At 35.4% G+C, this 13686-nt stretch overlaps 1 protein-coding gene across 5 annotated transcripts in view; it reads right to left on the bottom strand.

Annotated features, from left to right (window-relative positions):
* LOC134840050 (major antigen-like) overlaps positions 1-13686 on the bottom strand; it is a 116350-nt gene that overhangs the window by 88080 nt on the left and 14584 nt on the right. For 3 of the 5 annotated variants that reach the window (XM_063855687.1, XM_063855691.1, XM_063855692.1), the window contains 13 exons: positions 12087-12254; positions 11753-11810; positions 11253-11358; positions 11155-11172; positions 10644-10881; positions 8133-8261; positions 7619-8030; positions 7225-7372; positions 6797-6983; positions 4637-4877; positions 4230-4447; positions 3696-3849; positions 3582-3599 (listed from right to left, as the gene is read on the bottom strand). In XM_063855687.1, the coding sequence (XP_063711757.1) occupies positions 3582-3599; positions 3696-3849; positions 4230-4447; positions 4637-4877; positions 6797-6983; positions 7225-7372; positions 7619-8030; positions 8133-8261; positions 10644-10881; positions 11155-11172; positions 11253-11358; positions 11753-11810; positions 12087-12254 (2095 nt within the window). The remainder of the gene's footprint in view (positions 1-3581; positions 3600-3695; positions 3850-4229; positions 4448-4636; positions 4878-6796; positions 6984-7224; positions 7373-7618; positions 8031-8132; positions 8262-10643; positions 10882-11154; positions 11173-11252; positions 11359-11752; positions 11811-12086; positions 12255-13686) is intronic. The other 2 variants (XM_063855688.1, XM_063855690.1) reach the window with 2 other exon arrangements.

The following is a 13686-nucleotide window of genomic DNA, read 5'->3' as shown; positions in this document are numbered from 1 at the left end:
AATTCAACATATGAACAATGGAATTAATGTCGCATAAAACTGAAAATAAGGAGGAGTTCATGGACAAAACGGAAAAAATTGTTGAGCATTAAGTCTCCTAAATCATTAGTTCCAATAATACTGTTTTCGAGCATAATATTCATGAGTATCATTAGTTCAGCGAAACATCAGAAAAGATGATTTATTCGAACTCAGTAGAAAAAAAGTTTTCATGGAATCAACGAAGGATTGTCTTATCATCATCACAACTAGTTTTGAAGCTTTCAAGAAGAATTCAGTGATTGAAATCATGCAATCCGAAAATTTCGAACAAGAAAACAGAATACCAACATAACGTCATACACAAGAGAATGGACTTCATGTCAAACTTGTAACAAAAAAATGCCTCGTTAAGTTTTATTAATGGTCCAATAAAATTTTTTTCAAAAATAAAAGTCAGAGCATCATTACTTTTAGCGAAACAAGAAAAAATAATTTATTCAAACTCAGAGAAAAATTACTTTCATGAAAATCAAAGAGGAATTTGCTAACAATCATCACAACCAGTTTTCTTGCATTCAAGAACAGGTCGGTAATAAAATCGCGCATTCAAGAAATTCCGGACAACAAAAGAATACCAACACAGTCAAACATAAGAAAATGGTCTCCATGTCGAACTTATAAAAAAGCGAAAATCAAACCTTAAAGATTTACATAAATGGAGAAGAATTTTCGTCAGGTAGATTAGAAATCAAGGTTCAGTGGATTGGCTTTTTCAGCAAAAAAAAAACGTTTCTCAATTTTTTTCTTAACAAACACAAAAAAGTAAATTTGATCAAACTCAGATATCTATTTTCATTAGAATCAAGAAGAATTGGATGAAAAATCATCATCATTAAAAACTAACTTCGATTTTCAGAAAAAACCAGTAATTCATTGAATCAAGGTTTGAAATTAGTTAGAGAGAGAAATCGTGCAACCTCGCATATAAAGCAACAAACAAAATCAAGACAAAAAAGAGCATCCAAAGAAAATTAGGTAGATGAACAATGGAATTACTGTCGCAGAAAATCGAAAATAACGAAGCTTCATTAGACAAAACAGAAAACATTGTTCAGTATTTAGTGTCCTAAACGATTACCTCCAATAATACTGTGTTCGAGCATAACAGTCAAGAGTATCATCAGTTCAGCGAAACATAAGAAAAGATCATTAATTCAAAGTCAAAGAAAAGTAGTTTTCATGGAATCAAAGAAAGATTGGCTTATCATCGTCAAAACTAAATTTGAAGCTTTCAAGAAGAGTTCAGTAATTAAAATCATGCAATCAGAAAATTTCGAGCCAGAAAAAAGAATACCAACTTAGAATCGTATATTAGGAAATGGCCTTCATGTCGAACTTGTAACAAAAAAAGCGAAAATCAAACCCTGATGGCTTTTTACACAAATTGAAAGCCATTTTCTTCAGATAGATAAAAAAATCATAGTTCAGTGGATTGGCTCTTATTTCATCAGATACGTTTTTCAATTTTTGAAATTAAAAGTGCAGCAAAAAATTACAAAAGGTAAATTTCATCAAATTCAGATATAATCTATTGTCATTAGAATCAAAGAAGGATTGGCTGAAATGTCATCATCACTAAAAAGTCTTCTATGTTTTAGGTTTAAGATCTGTTCATAAGAGAAATCATGCAACCGCGAAAACAGCATCCCGATGTATATTAGAAAAATGAACAATGGAATTATTGTCGCACAAAATCGAAAGCGTTATAAGACAAAACGCAAAACATTGTTCAGTATATAGTCTCCTAAATCATTGGGGCCAATAAGACTGTTTTCAAACATAACTGTCAAGTGTATCATTAGTTTCAGCAAAACGTAAGAAAGGATAACTTATTCGAACTTAGAGAATAGTTTTCATTGGCAACAAAGAAGGGTTGGCTAACATTCATCACAACTAGTTTTGAAGCTTTCAAGAACAGTTCGGTAATAAAATCATGCAATCAAGAAATTCCAAACAAGAAAACAGAATACTAACAGAAACTCATAAAGAAGAAAATGTCCGAGAAATCAAACCTGAAGGCGAGTTACATAAATCGAAAATCAATTTCTTCAGATAGATTAGAAATCATTGTAGTGGATTGGCTCTTTTTTTATCAAATGGTTTTTCAATTTTTTGATATTGAAACTGCAGCAACAAAAGACAAAAAAATAAATTTGATCAAACTTATTTATGATACTATTCAGCCAATCCTTCTTTGATTCTAATTAAAATAGGTTTTGTCTGATTTTGGTCAAATTTAATTTTTTCTTATTTGTTGCTGCACTTTTAATATCAAAAACATGAAAATGAAATAAAAGCAAATCCACTGAAGAACAATGATTTCTATTCTATTTGAAGAGTCATGAACGCAAAGAAACAGAAAAAAAAACATCGACTTGTTTAATGAAAAAACTCCACAACTTTCGAATCTCGAAGAAAAAATTCTACGGTCTTGAATCATTTTAATTTCAAAAATTTCTGATTGACTCAGATTGAAAAAATTCACTCAGATTGAAAAAACTGGATCAATAGGTAAAACTTATACTCTGCAAGGACATCTGAAAATTTAAATCCACTTTTGAAAAAAAATTCGATCACGTTTTTCGTGACTTTTACGATTTCGTTGTTCGATAGTGGTATTTGCCTTCCTTTCTACAAAGGAAATGAAGTCAGCTTAAAAAGAATTCAAAAGTCAAATAGCCGAAAATCGAATATTAGCGAGAAAAAATGTTAAGACAGCCTCCTTTAAAAAATCAAACACCGAGGCGAAGTTTCGCTTCACAAACACTTGCTAGAACATGACAAAAATCAGCTCTGAAAAGAGCAATGATAAAAATTAGAAAAGAGCCTCGAATAAGTTAAATTTCGGCAACCTTTGAGATTCAAACCTGCGACCTAAAGATTTGAGCCTCCCACACTAACCACTCAGCAGCGGAAGCTTAATAACCACCAAACACTAGTCACAAATAAAGCAGCGAACAGATGCTATGCGATTTCCAATGCTACAGTGAAATTTCCAAATAAGTGAACACTTCTTAAGAACACTTGTACTTGCGCTCACAAAAAATAATGTTCGTAATAATACACTAAGCTGATTGCAAATATGAAAATCACCAAGACCTGTATAAGAGGAATCACAACGCTCTCAAAAACACATTTATTCTCACTTGGACGTAATATTTCCACGACTCAATAACTTTTTCTCTTCGCATCGTGTGAATTTGCAATAATTCTCTTGAAACAAATTAGTGGCCTGGTATTCATTGTTTTTTGACCTTCTTTGACACGCTCCAACAACAGCGAATCTTCATTGCTACGTTTTGACAACCCACGTCGTTTGGGTGTCAAAAATACTATGCATGAACTGGTTGTTTATTTCATTTCGAACTCTTGGTTTTTGACTTAATCAAGGTTCAACTAGGCAAAAAAAATCATTGAACATCGCTGCTAACCCGTTAAACATCGCTAACCCTATTGGAATGACCGGAAACTCGAGCTAATAAGTTGATGCTGTTTGTGTTTGCCAATGGAGTCAACTATATTATTAACAAAAATCTTACCGATGGAAACACCACTACCTGTTTAATCAATCTCATAGCTCAAAATGCTTCTATCACGACCTAACAACCTTGTACTTGCCAAAAGTCATTAAAATCACTGATGTTGTTACTCACTAGGATTGCTGTGGAAACTGGTAAGAATGCTTTTTTGGTTGTTCAGATGAGCCAGAGATTTCTTCAATTCCGAGTATTTGGTGTCCGGAGGCCTCTCTGGTTGCGAATCAGACACTATACATTGAACTATTTGAAGCGACTGTTCTAGGCACTCCTGAAATATTGGCCAGACTTTACTTTCATATTCTTTTTTGAGAGATACTATTACTCTGGCTGCATTAAATAAAACAACTACCTGATGAGGGGAAATTTCGTTCACGTTTAAGTTAATCTAACCAAGAACGATCATTGCAGAAATATGTATATTAACTTTCAATTTAATTCTTTGGCTAAATTGGCACGGATATGAGTTTTGTAAAACAGCTGTCAAACAAAACCCATTTCCTTTAGCATGCAAAATGTCAAACTGAATTAAATTCAGAATACGCATATTAGCAGAACGACAAAATAAAAGATGCCGCTATTATTCTCATCTTTCATTCCGAACGTCTGCAATGAGCGATTAGTCAATACGCGTAAGCGATTGCACTTTACCTCTAGTCGCTTAGATGCCAGAGTGAGATGACTGAGACAGTGTTTCAGTTCTTCAGTCTCGTCCACTTGTTTCTTCAGATCCGTCTTCAGACTGTCAATCACGTTAGTGTCCCGTGAGAACTGGGTCTGGATGCGGGCGATGAGATACTGGTGCGTTGAGAGCACTCCGGAAGTCAGGCTGAGACGCATTAGTTCACGCATGGCGTCCTTGCCATCACCTAGGATTCAAATTGACTCTATAACAATTGCTTTCTAATATTTAAGCATTAATCAGCTTCCCATTTAAAAATATTTCTTTGACCAGTCTTAAAATCGCACACTGAAATCGACGCATTACAAAACTCCCATCCACTTATATTGTGATTTCTAGATGAAATATTCAGAGTAAGCATTCGGGGAAAACTCACTTTCTTTATTCCAATTGAGCGTGAAATCCGTGTCTTTCGTAGGTGGCGTATGTTGGTCTACACCTATCGTGGAAGTATTGACCAGGAGATTGGACCCAGATCTTTTATCATCTCTGGTCATACTCTGAGTTCCTTCGTGGCCCTTTTTGGAACTGATTTGCTTCAGCATCTTGACTGTGTTGGAGTCGTGGCTCTTCATCAGCTTGGACAGTCGCTGCACTTCAAACATCAGATCTCCAATCTAATGAAGGTTTCATTTTTAGGCAACACCGAAGAAAGAAACCATTCCTATTGAAGAGTGATACTACCTATTTCAGTATGTTTTGCAGTCATTTTTTTTTTCGTATTAAAAACTATCATTCCATGAAAAATAACAAAGCCAACAGACCGTCATGAACGCAAGGAAACAGAAAAAAAACTGACTCGCTTAGTGAAAAAAAATTATATTTAACTTTCGAATTTCAAGAAAGAAAAAAATGAATGGCCTTAAGGCTCTTTGAAGTTTAAGAACAATTTATGATAGACACTTTTTTTGATAAAATTAAACCAATTTAAAAAAAAGATCAATAGGTCAATTTTTAATTCCAATAAGAAATCTAGATTTTAAAATCTACTTTCGAAATAGATGTCGATCACTTTTTTGTGACCTTTGCACTTTTGCTGTTCGTTAACAAAGGAAATGTGCTCAACTAAAAAGAAACCATAAGTCGAACCACGGAAAATCAAATTTGAACGTAAACAAATTTAAAGTTTTTTCCTGAAAAAAAAAACAAAAAAAAATCAATACACAGAGGCGAAGCCGAGCTTCGCACCACTTGAGATACAATACAAAACAGCCACTACATCAAAAAAATTGGATATGCTGAATTTGTCAAAACGAATACATAAGTATCAAAAACTCACACCAAGAAAATAGAAAGTAAAAATAGAGTCGGGAGAAAAGTTACCAAGCTGTAAACAAGCCTAAAATACCTGAGGAAACTCTTTCAGCTGAAACGATTAAAAAAGACTTTAAACTAAAAACAAGTTTTTTGTCCCCCATTCCCCTCCATACAAACAAGCACACAAACTTTTTTCGCTCATCAAATGACACAATATGAGACCAATAAGCCGATATAAACGACAAAATATGAAGCCAATAGGCCGATAAAAACACAGATCACGACAAAAGGAGCTCTACAAGTTAAATAAGAAAACGTAGAAATAGGCCTCAAATTAGCAAAAACTCGGCTGCTAGTAGGATTCGAATCTGCGACTTACTGCAATCAAGAGATTTTGAGTCTCACGCACTATACCCTCAAGCTTTACATCCGACAAACACTAGTCACGAATAAAACAGCTACATATGCCAACAAATTGCCAATGCAATTCAGCACCAAATAAAAATAGACTCAATTTTGCTCTTAATAGTTTGGAATAAAACAAACTGAAGGCATCCACACTAACTTTGCAGGTAACAAATTGCAAAGCATAAAGCCAAATCATGTATAAATTATGCATTTCAAAAAATTGCGAGGTATATTGAGTTAGATAATTTCTGAAATTTAAATTTTATAATTGTGATCTTGTTTGAAACAAATAGCTTTTGTTTTCGGTTCATTTCGGTCATTTTTTGGTTCAACTGTGTTAATTTATTACTATTCGAATGTCAAAGTACATGCTATCAAAAAGCTGTAAAGGTGCCACATCACTATTGGGAGGCCGCACCAATATTTGCATCTTAGGTTGGAAAAAAAGAAGGTTCGTACTAACACACTAGCTTCGGAAATGTAAATAGGCTGAAACTTTATTAAACTAAGAAAATGAAAAAAAAGAGGAAGGAGTTAGACCGCACCCCCAGAGTGAGGCACAGAGGTAACCTCACCCCTTCTAAGGAAGAAGACCAGGAAAACCACCCCCCTGTGTGTTACCCTACTACCCCACTCAACCGAAGGCCTTGTCACTGTGGACTAAGTTGTTTACGGAAAAGTCTAGTACTCAATTGCAAGGACCTAAATACGAGTATTCACTACGCTCATGACTCTAAACATTCCTAAACTAGTCGAAATGACACACCTCGGTCATACTTTTTGTACCGATCCCAATTTTTCAATTAAAAAATTCCCTTGATTTGACAATCCTATCGCAATACCTACTGAAAAGGAGCGATTAGTGACTTACATTAGGCATATGCATGTTATCCGTATCGTATTTTGGACTCCTCGGGGGTACATCCTCGGCACCACTTGCCTGCTGGTCACTTTCCGACTCCTCGTGCACCTCAAATGGCTGAGTGCCTTCCCCATCCCACCTCTCGTCGCTTTCCTCGCTCTCCTCTGAAGGGTTGCTAGCATTGGTTCCTGAGGCTCTAAACAGATTAGATTACTGTCAGATTCTACTTAGCTCACCCACAACTTCGCATCCCAAATAATTTAGGAACAACTTTTAAGAAGATTATTTTGCTTATACGATAGCGTAAGAAAACCTTCCAAACGGACCAACAAACGAGCAAAACCGAGCGCTGGCCGTTTCGTTTTTGAGCATTGCACTACCAAAATTTGAATCAATTATAAAAATACAAGCACCTCGTTAATCTAAAAGGCACGTACTGTTTGGAAGTTGATATGAGAGGTACATTGGATCTGAGCTCCAGCAATGAGCTACTCTTGCTCTGTGGTCCCCCCTGTCCCTGCTGATGATGCAGTAGATCCTGTCTAGTTCCCTCTCGGGACAAACTATGTCTGCTAGTGTCGTGTTCTGAAACACAACACGAACTTTCAATAACTTATCAGTAAAACAAGTGACATAAACGGTGATATTTCAAGGTAGCATGATAAAGTCGGCCTCAACTTCAACTCTTGTAGCCAAGTTTTTTCCAAAAAAATATCCAACTCTAACAACTCATTGGAGCGTGTTGGCGCTAACGTGCACATATTTACAATATAGCAAAGCAATTCAATTGTTCATTTTTTTGCATTAAATTAACGTAAGAGAACTGTCAACCTGAATTGTTTGACTTGGCCAATGGATTTCTCCCAATTGCACTGGACGACGTTCCAGTTACCCTCAAGTTATCTTTCTGTTCCAGCGTCCTATTATCCATCGCCGCCCCTTTCTTCTCTTTCATCCTTGGGGGAGACACGCTACTTCTAGGAACTGGTTGCTTTTTCTCGTGCCCAAGTTCGAACGAGTCCATCCTGTGTGGGTTTTTTGAAGATGACTGCTTGCTTCTCTGAGACACATTTCCTCCTTCATCAACACCAGTTGGTTCTTGAGAAGGTTGCGATGCCACAGTTGACTTCAGTAGCTGACGCTGTGCTCGGATTTTTTCGGCCTGGAGGGAGAGGACGCTTTTCATAGCTATGAACTTGTCATTCAATAGTTTATAATCCGCTTCAGCCGACAGAAGTTGCAACTAAAAAACAAACATTTTTAGCTAATTGAACAAGCAGTTAGTATTTGCAAGTTGCATTTTGAATCTCATCACAGTTACAACAGTCACTTCAAATATACTTACTCTGTAATTATCCAGCTGTTTGATAACTGGTTCGTCTGAGTCATTTTCGTCAAACTGATCCTCATTCGCTGCTTCTCTGCTGCTTTTTCTCTGATGACGCATATCCGTTTGAGTAACCACATCTTTGCCCTGAAACCGAAAACCTATGTCAATTGTTTCTGATTGAAAAAGTCTCTGCACCGTGCAACAATCCGTTAATATTATGATCTTTAAACCTCTTTGTAAAAAATCCGGCCATCGAACTCCCATCTGACGTTGTGTCTATTAAATCAGGTGTTTTAGATCTTTCTAACCAATACTCTAACAATTTCGTCCTCTGAAGAAACAAGGGACTTGATGGGCAAGAATAAAAGAGTCAACGAAATAAAAACAAAAACGATGAGAAAAAATGCCTTTTTCAGTAGCTAATTAGTCTTAATTTTGAAGGAGGTATAATAAAACAGATAGCAGCTATTGCAAAACTGCTTCACTGACAAGACGAGTCAATAACTAATAAAAATTATTTCGAACTGGTATAACATCCCATTCTTCAGAATGAAAAAACTTAGATACAGACAACATATCTGCACAGGCAATTGACGAAGGAATTTTTTGACGCCTTCCGAAACTTCAGGTTAACCCAACTCACTTAAGAGCGCGAACTAACTAGAAGCCGAACGATAGTTGACATTTATCTAGAAGTATTTACTCAGCTGCTAAATTAAAAGTAATAAGAGTAATAATAAAAGTATATAAGAGTAATAATAAAAGTATATGAGAGTAATCTAAGAGTAATAAAAGTAAATTAAAGTATTTACTCAGCTGCAAATTAAAATTGGTAAGCTAGCTCACATTATAGCAGATACGATTCTTCTTGACTTAAAACTCTTAACATAGCCAACAGAAAGTTGGAAGAGATAAAATGCACGCAAGGAAATTGGAAAAAAACTGACTCATTTTTTGAAAAACCTCAACTTTCAAATTTCGAACAAAAAACGACCTTAAGGCTCTTCGAATTTCTAGAACAATTTATGATTGAAATTTTTTGCTAAAATTAACCTAACTTGAGAACACTGGAGTAAAATCTAAATTTTCAGTTCGTTGGGAAATCTGATTATTAAAATCCATTTTCGAAATTAGGAGTCAATCAAGTTTTTCGTCACCTTTACATTTTCGCTGTTCGATAGTGGAGTTTGCCTACCTTTTCACAAAAGAAATAAATTGAACTTAAGGAATCAAAAGTCAAACCGCGAAAAAACACATTTGAGCCTTAAAAAATTTTCTGAAAAAAAAAACGAACAAAACAATCATCGCGACCTATATAAGAGTCTGAACTACGTTCATCGACTGTTTAAAAGAAGGCCTCGCCTACCAAATAACTAGCACTAAAAATTAACTAACAAAACCCACAGACAGTTGAAAAAAGAGTCAATGAGCGCAAGTAAACAGAAAGACTGATTTACATTTTTTCAAATCTCAACTTTCGCCCTGAAGGCTCTTTGAATTTCTAGAACAATTTAAGATTAACACTTTTTTCATAAACATAAAATTAACCAATTTTCAGAAAACTGGATCAAAAGTCAAACTGCGAAAAAGTAAATTTGAGCCTGAAAAACTAAGACTTCCTGAAAAAAAATCATCGCTACCTTAAACCTTAAGTTCATCGACTCTTAAAAACCAATCAACAAAGCTTTTAAGAAAGATGCGCTTCAAATTGGCGATGTTATGCATTGAAGCAAAACGCCACCGAAAAAGTAGGGAAAAAAAAGAGTTGTATGGAAAACAGCAGAATTCAAACACAGAAGCTAAGCTGTTCTTCGCAAAAACTAGAAATAAAACGATAAAAAGCAGCTCTATAAGGTTAAATAGGAACAAGACTGCTCGTATCAGGGCAAAGCCCTGAATGTTCCGACTGCCTTTTAAGGTTTATGGAGCAGTAATAACATTAAAAAATTAAATGTAATAAAATAAAATGAAAAAAAAAATCTAAAATTTGATTTTTTATGAAAATCATCCCCCACACGTCATATAAAACACAGAAGGATAAGTTTCGCTCCTTGTAACAAATCAATTATGGCAAATAAGCTTTCTTTCAACCAATTTGGAATGGTTTCTAAGACGGATTAAATCTCCGCTTACGCGTTAATAGCGCGAATTATATCGCGCGTTAATTGTCCCAAATTGGCCAAAATGGCAATCTTTAAACCCCCATAACTTTACGAAAAATGATCACAGGTAAAATATCTTTTCAAATTTAAGCTCAGGACAACAATACCTTTTGAATGATATAAAAAAAATTCCGTCAAAAATGGCTAGTTAAAAACTCGAAATTTGTCTGAAGAAAAAAAACCCACCCCGAGCACAAATATTCCATTACTTTCGTATCGAAAGTCGGAACAAAAAGTAGAAATAAGCCTCAAATTAGTATAACTTTTACTACGCGATGGATTCGAACCAGCGACCTAGATCATGAGGATCTCTCGTCCTATCCACTCGGCGAAACAGATTTTGAAATTTCCACTTCAGTCTAACCTCTGAATGTGTCTGACTTGAAATCTCATATTGATCCCTGACGTTAGATTTATTCACTTGAACACCAGCATGCTTGCTTCTAGTCACTGATGTCTTCCCACATCCAGTGGTATAACCCCTGTGGTCCCTATCTTCAGAGGAGGAAGAGCCAGGGGACGACTGCTGTTGCAGTACACTGTCTATGGTGTTACTCGTAGACTTCATTTGCTGCTCTAAGGCTTCAACTCGCTCTCTGTATCTGAAACAAATTCAAATAATCGAACAATTGAGCTAAAATATTGCTAAAATTCCCAGTACCTCCGTACGAGCGTCTTAAGCCCAGGCGTGCCCGAAAACCATCGAAAGGTCAAAAGTAATTTAGACAGATAGAACTTTTTTTTTAAACACAATTGAAGATTTCGAATCAGCATATGGTTAATTTTGAATAGTCAATTGCAACATGGAATAACTCATTAATGAGATTACATTTACTAATTTAGTTACTATTGTACATTAAAATGAATACTTTTACCTATAGCCAAAGCGTCTTCTAAGAACAAAATAAAAATGAACTATGCCCTTTAAGAACTATTCAACTAATGAACATATCTTGCGAATTACGGGACTTACTTTGAGTTCTCGGAGCTGAGTTGGTTGAGCTCCTTCTGCCGAGTGGTCAGCACTGAAGATAACTTCTCCACACTCTGTTCCGCTTCAACCAATTTATCATACAAATCTGAGCAGACGCAAGCATTTAAAAAAACGAAACAAGACATAGAAAAGACTTCACTCATTGTTACTTAATCATTATAGAAACATGAAAATAGAAAAAAACGTGTTTCTAGGCGATTTTTAAGGGTCTCTTTCGATGCTTATAATTCCTCTATTTTCAAGGGAAACAACCCTACATGCAGCAGCGGCCTCAAAAACATGATTTCGACAAAAATTCGAACATTTTTCAACCTCTTCACCACCAAAATCTGCAGCCATTACCTAAACTCTACTTAAAATAAAAGCTTCTAAATTATTCAAACATGAATCACTCCTTAACTTTCACTCCTCAGATCCAGATGGTTTACCTTTATCTTATCAGTATCACAACTAAAGTGATGTTTAAATAATTTACTGACCTCGACATTGGTTCTCATGTTCACTTTGCATCGCTTTCATCTTCGTCTCCAGTTCCTCCTGAATCACACACAGCCACAGTTGATGATCAAAGAAAGAAAAATCACTTACAATTCAACTCCAGCTCTATTCCTGGTTTATTTTCCACAATTCCACACGCAATAATCCAATCTTTATACAAAGACTCGCAAAAACGGGGATTACTCTAAACGCTTTTTCATTACATAGCTCTTTTTAGATTCCACAATCTAGTATTTTATGACTGTAACCATCCTTTATTGAGTGCTTTACTTGCCAAAAAAAACGTTTATGCAATGAAATGGTAAAACGCCCCACCTGACTAGCTTGGAGTAACTCATTCACATTTTTCAGCTCTTCTTCATTGCCGCTCGAAATCTTTTGCTCATCCGCGCTGTTCTCGGAACTTGCAACGCTATTGGCTTTTTCTTTAGTCTCAGCTTTCATCTTGTTCAGTTTGGATAACTGGCGTTTCAGAGTTGAGTTCTAAACGCATTAAGGGAAAATTCAGACGTTTTCGAAATGGTACAAAAATGAGTTCATTTTTTTTTAATATTGCAACTTAAGATCAAATTGGAAATTTCAAGGGGGGAGGCGTGTAAATAAAAAAACTTTAGCAGAGAGGCGAATCGAAGACAGCTAGCGAACAGGAAAGACAAAAAAAGAGACGGAAAAACAAAGTCGAAAAAAATCGTTTAAAATTCTTTTTTGGACTAGATGAAAAATTCAATTTATTTAAGCTTTTTGTGTTTACTGAGCTGCCACTAAGACGGCAACACGAGGGTATGTGCCCCTCGATACGAAACCAAAAAAAACTGCCATCAGAAATGGTGGTCAAGACAAAATTTAAAACGATTAAGCTTCAAAACTTTGATCTTTTACACTACAATTGACCTGAATTTATTTTTACAATAATAATCAATTCTTATTCTCCAAGCGACACAAAATAAGTTGACTATACCAACCAAGCAATCTGACAACACAATTGCCAAAAATCTTTTAGGCGAAAAATAGTGAAATATTCAAAAATAGGGCTAGTAAATTTTAAACAATCCTTCAAAGATCATATTGAGATTATACGAAAAAAATTAACCCGCTTCTGCGGAGTTGCATACCGGCTTCGTAATGTGATGACCATTTCCTAAATGGTCATGTACTACAAAACTTATGTACAACCTTGTGTTCAATATGGAGTTCTTGTTTATGGAGCAGTTTGCAAAAGTGCATTAGATGTTATTCATAAACTACAAAAACGATTTTTTCGTATAACTTTTCGCAAAAGTTATCGTGACTCGATAACGGAAATAATGGCCAAAAGCAAAATTGCTACTGTATACGAGTTACATGTAAATGAAATTCTAAAGAAAATAGTTAATGAAGAATTGTCTCAGAAATGTGAAACTATTTTTTATTCAACGAGGTCATCAGTAAAGGGTGCTCGTATTTTACCATCAATGAAAAGTAAGCTTAAATATAACTCTGTTTCCCATCGTGTTGCCAAATTAATCAATATATTAGCCAATTGGTGTGTAACTATACCTTCCTCCTTTGAAACCCATCATTCAAAAAATGCTTTCTGTCATTCAATCTTAGATTCATATATAATAGGAAATTGCCATTTGATTGATGAATTATATCGCTAGACTTGAACTAATCCATTCTAACTTCCCTGAGTCCTCGGTTAGACCTGTTAACCTCTCGTCGAAGGTACCAGGCAGTGGACTCTAGGAAGGGGAGTTAGAAAAAAGCGAACAACTGGATTACCAGCTCTTAAGAACTGGGCCCACTTGCTCGCTAATTAAATTAACAGTCATTATTTCGCATCCGCCCGCTGTCAGTTGTATACCCTTGTAAGTATAAGCTTGCATCATATCTCTGGTTCTCATGTTAAAGAATAAAGATCTTAATTTGAAAAAAA

The sequence above is a fragment of the Symsagittifera roscoffensis genome, chromosome 2 (assembly GCF_963678635.1).
Source record: "Symsagittifera roscoffensis chromosome 2, txSymRosc1.1, whole genome shotgun sequence".
Lineage (NCBI taxonomy): Eukaryota > Metazoa > Xenacoelomorpha > Acoela > Convolutidae > Symsagittifera > Symsagittifera roscoffensis.
This window is presented reverse-complemented; position numbering and strand designations above follow the sequence as displayed.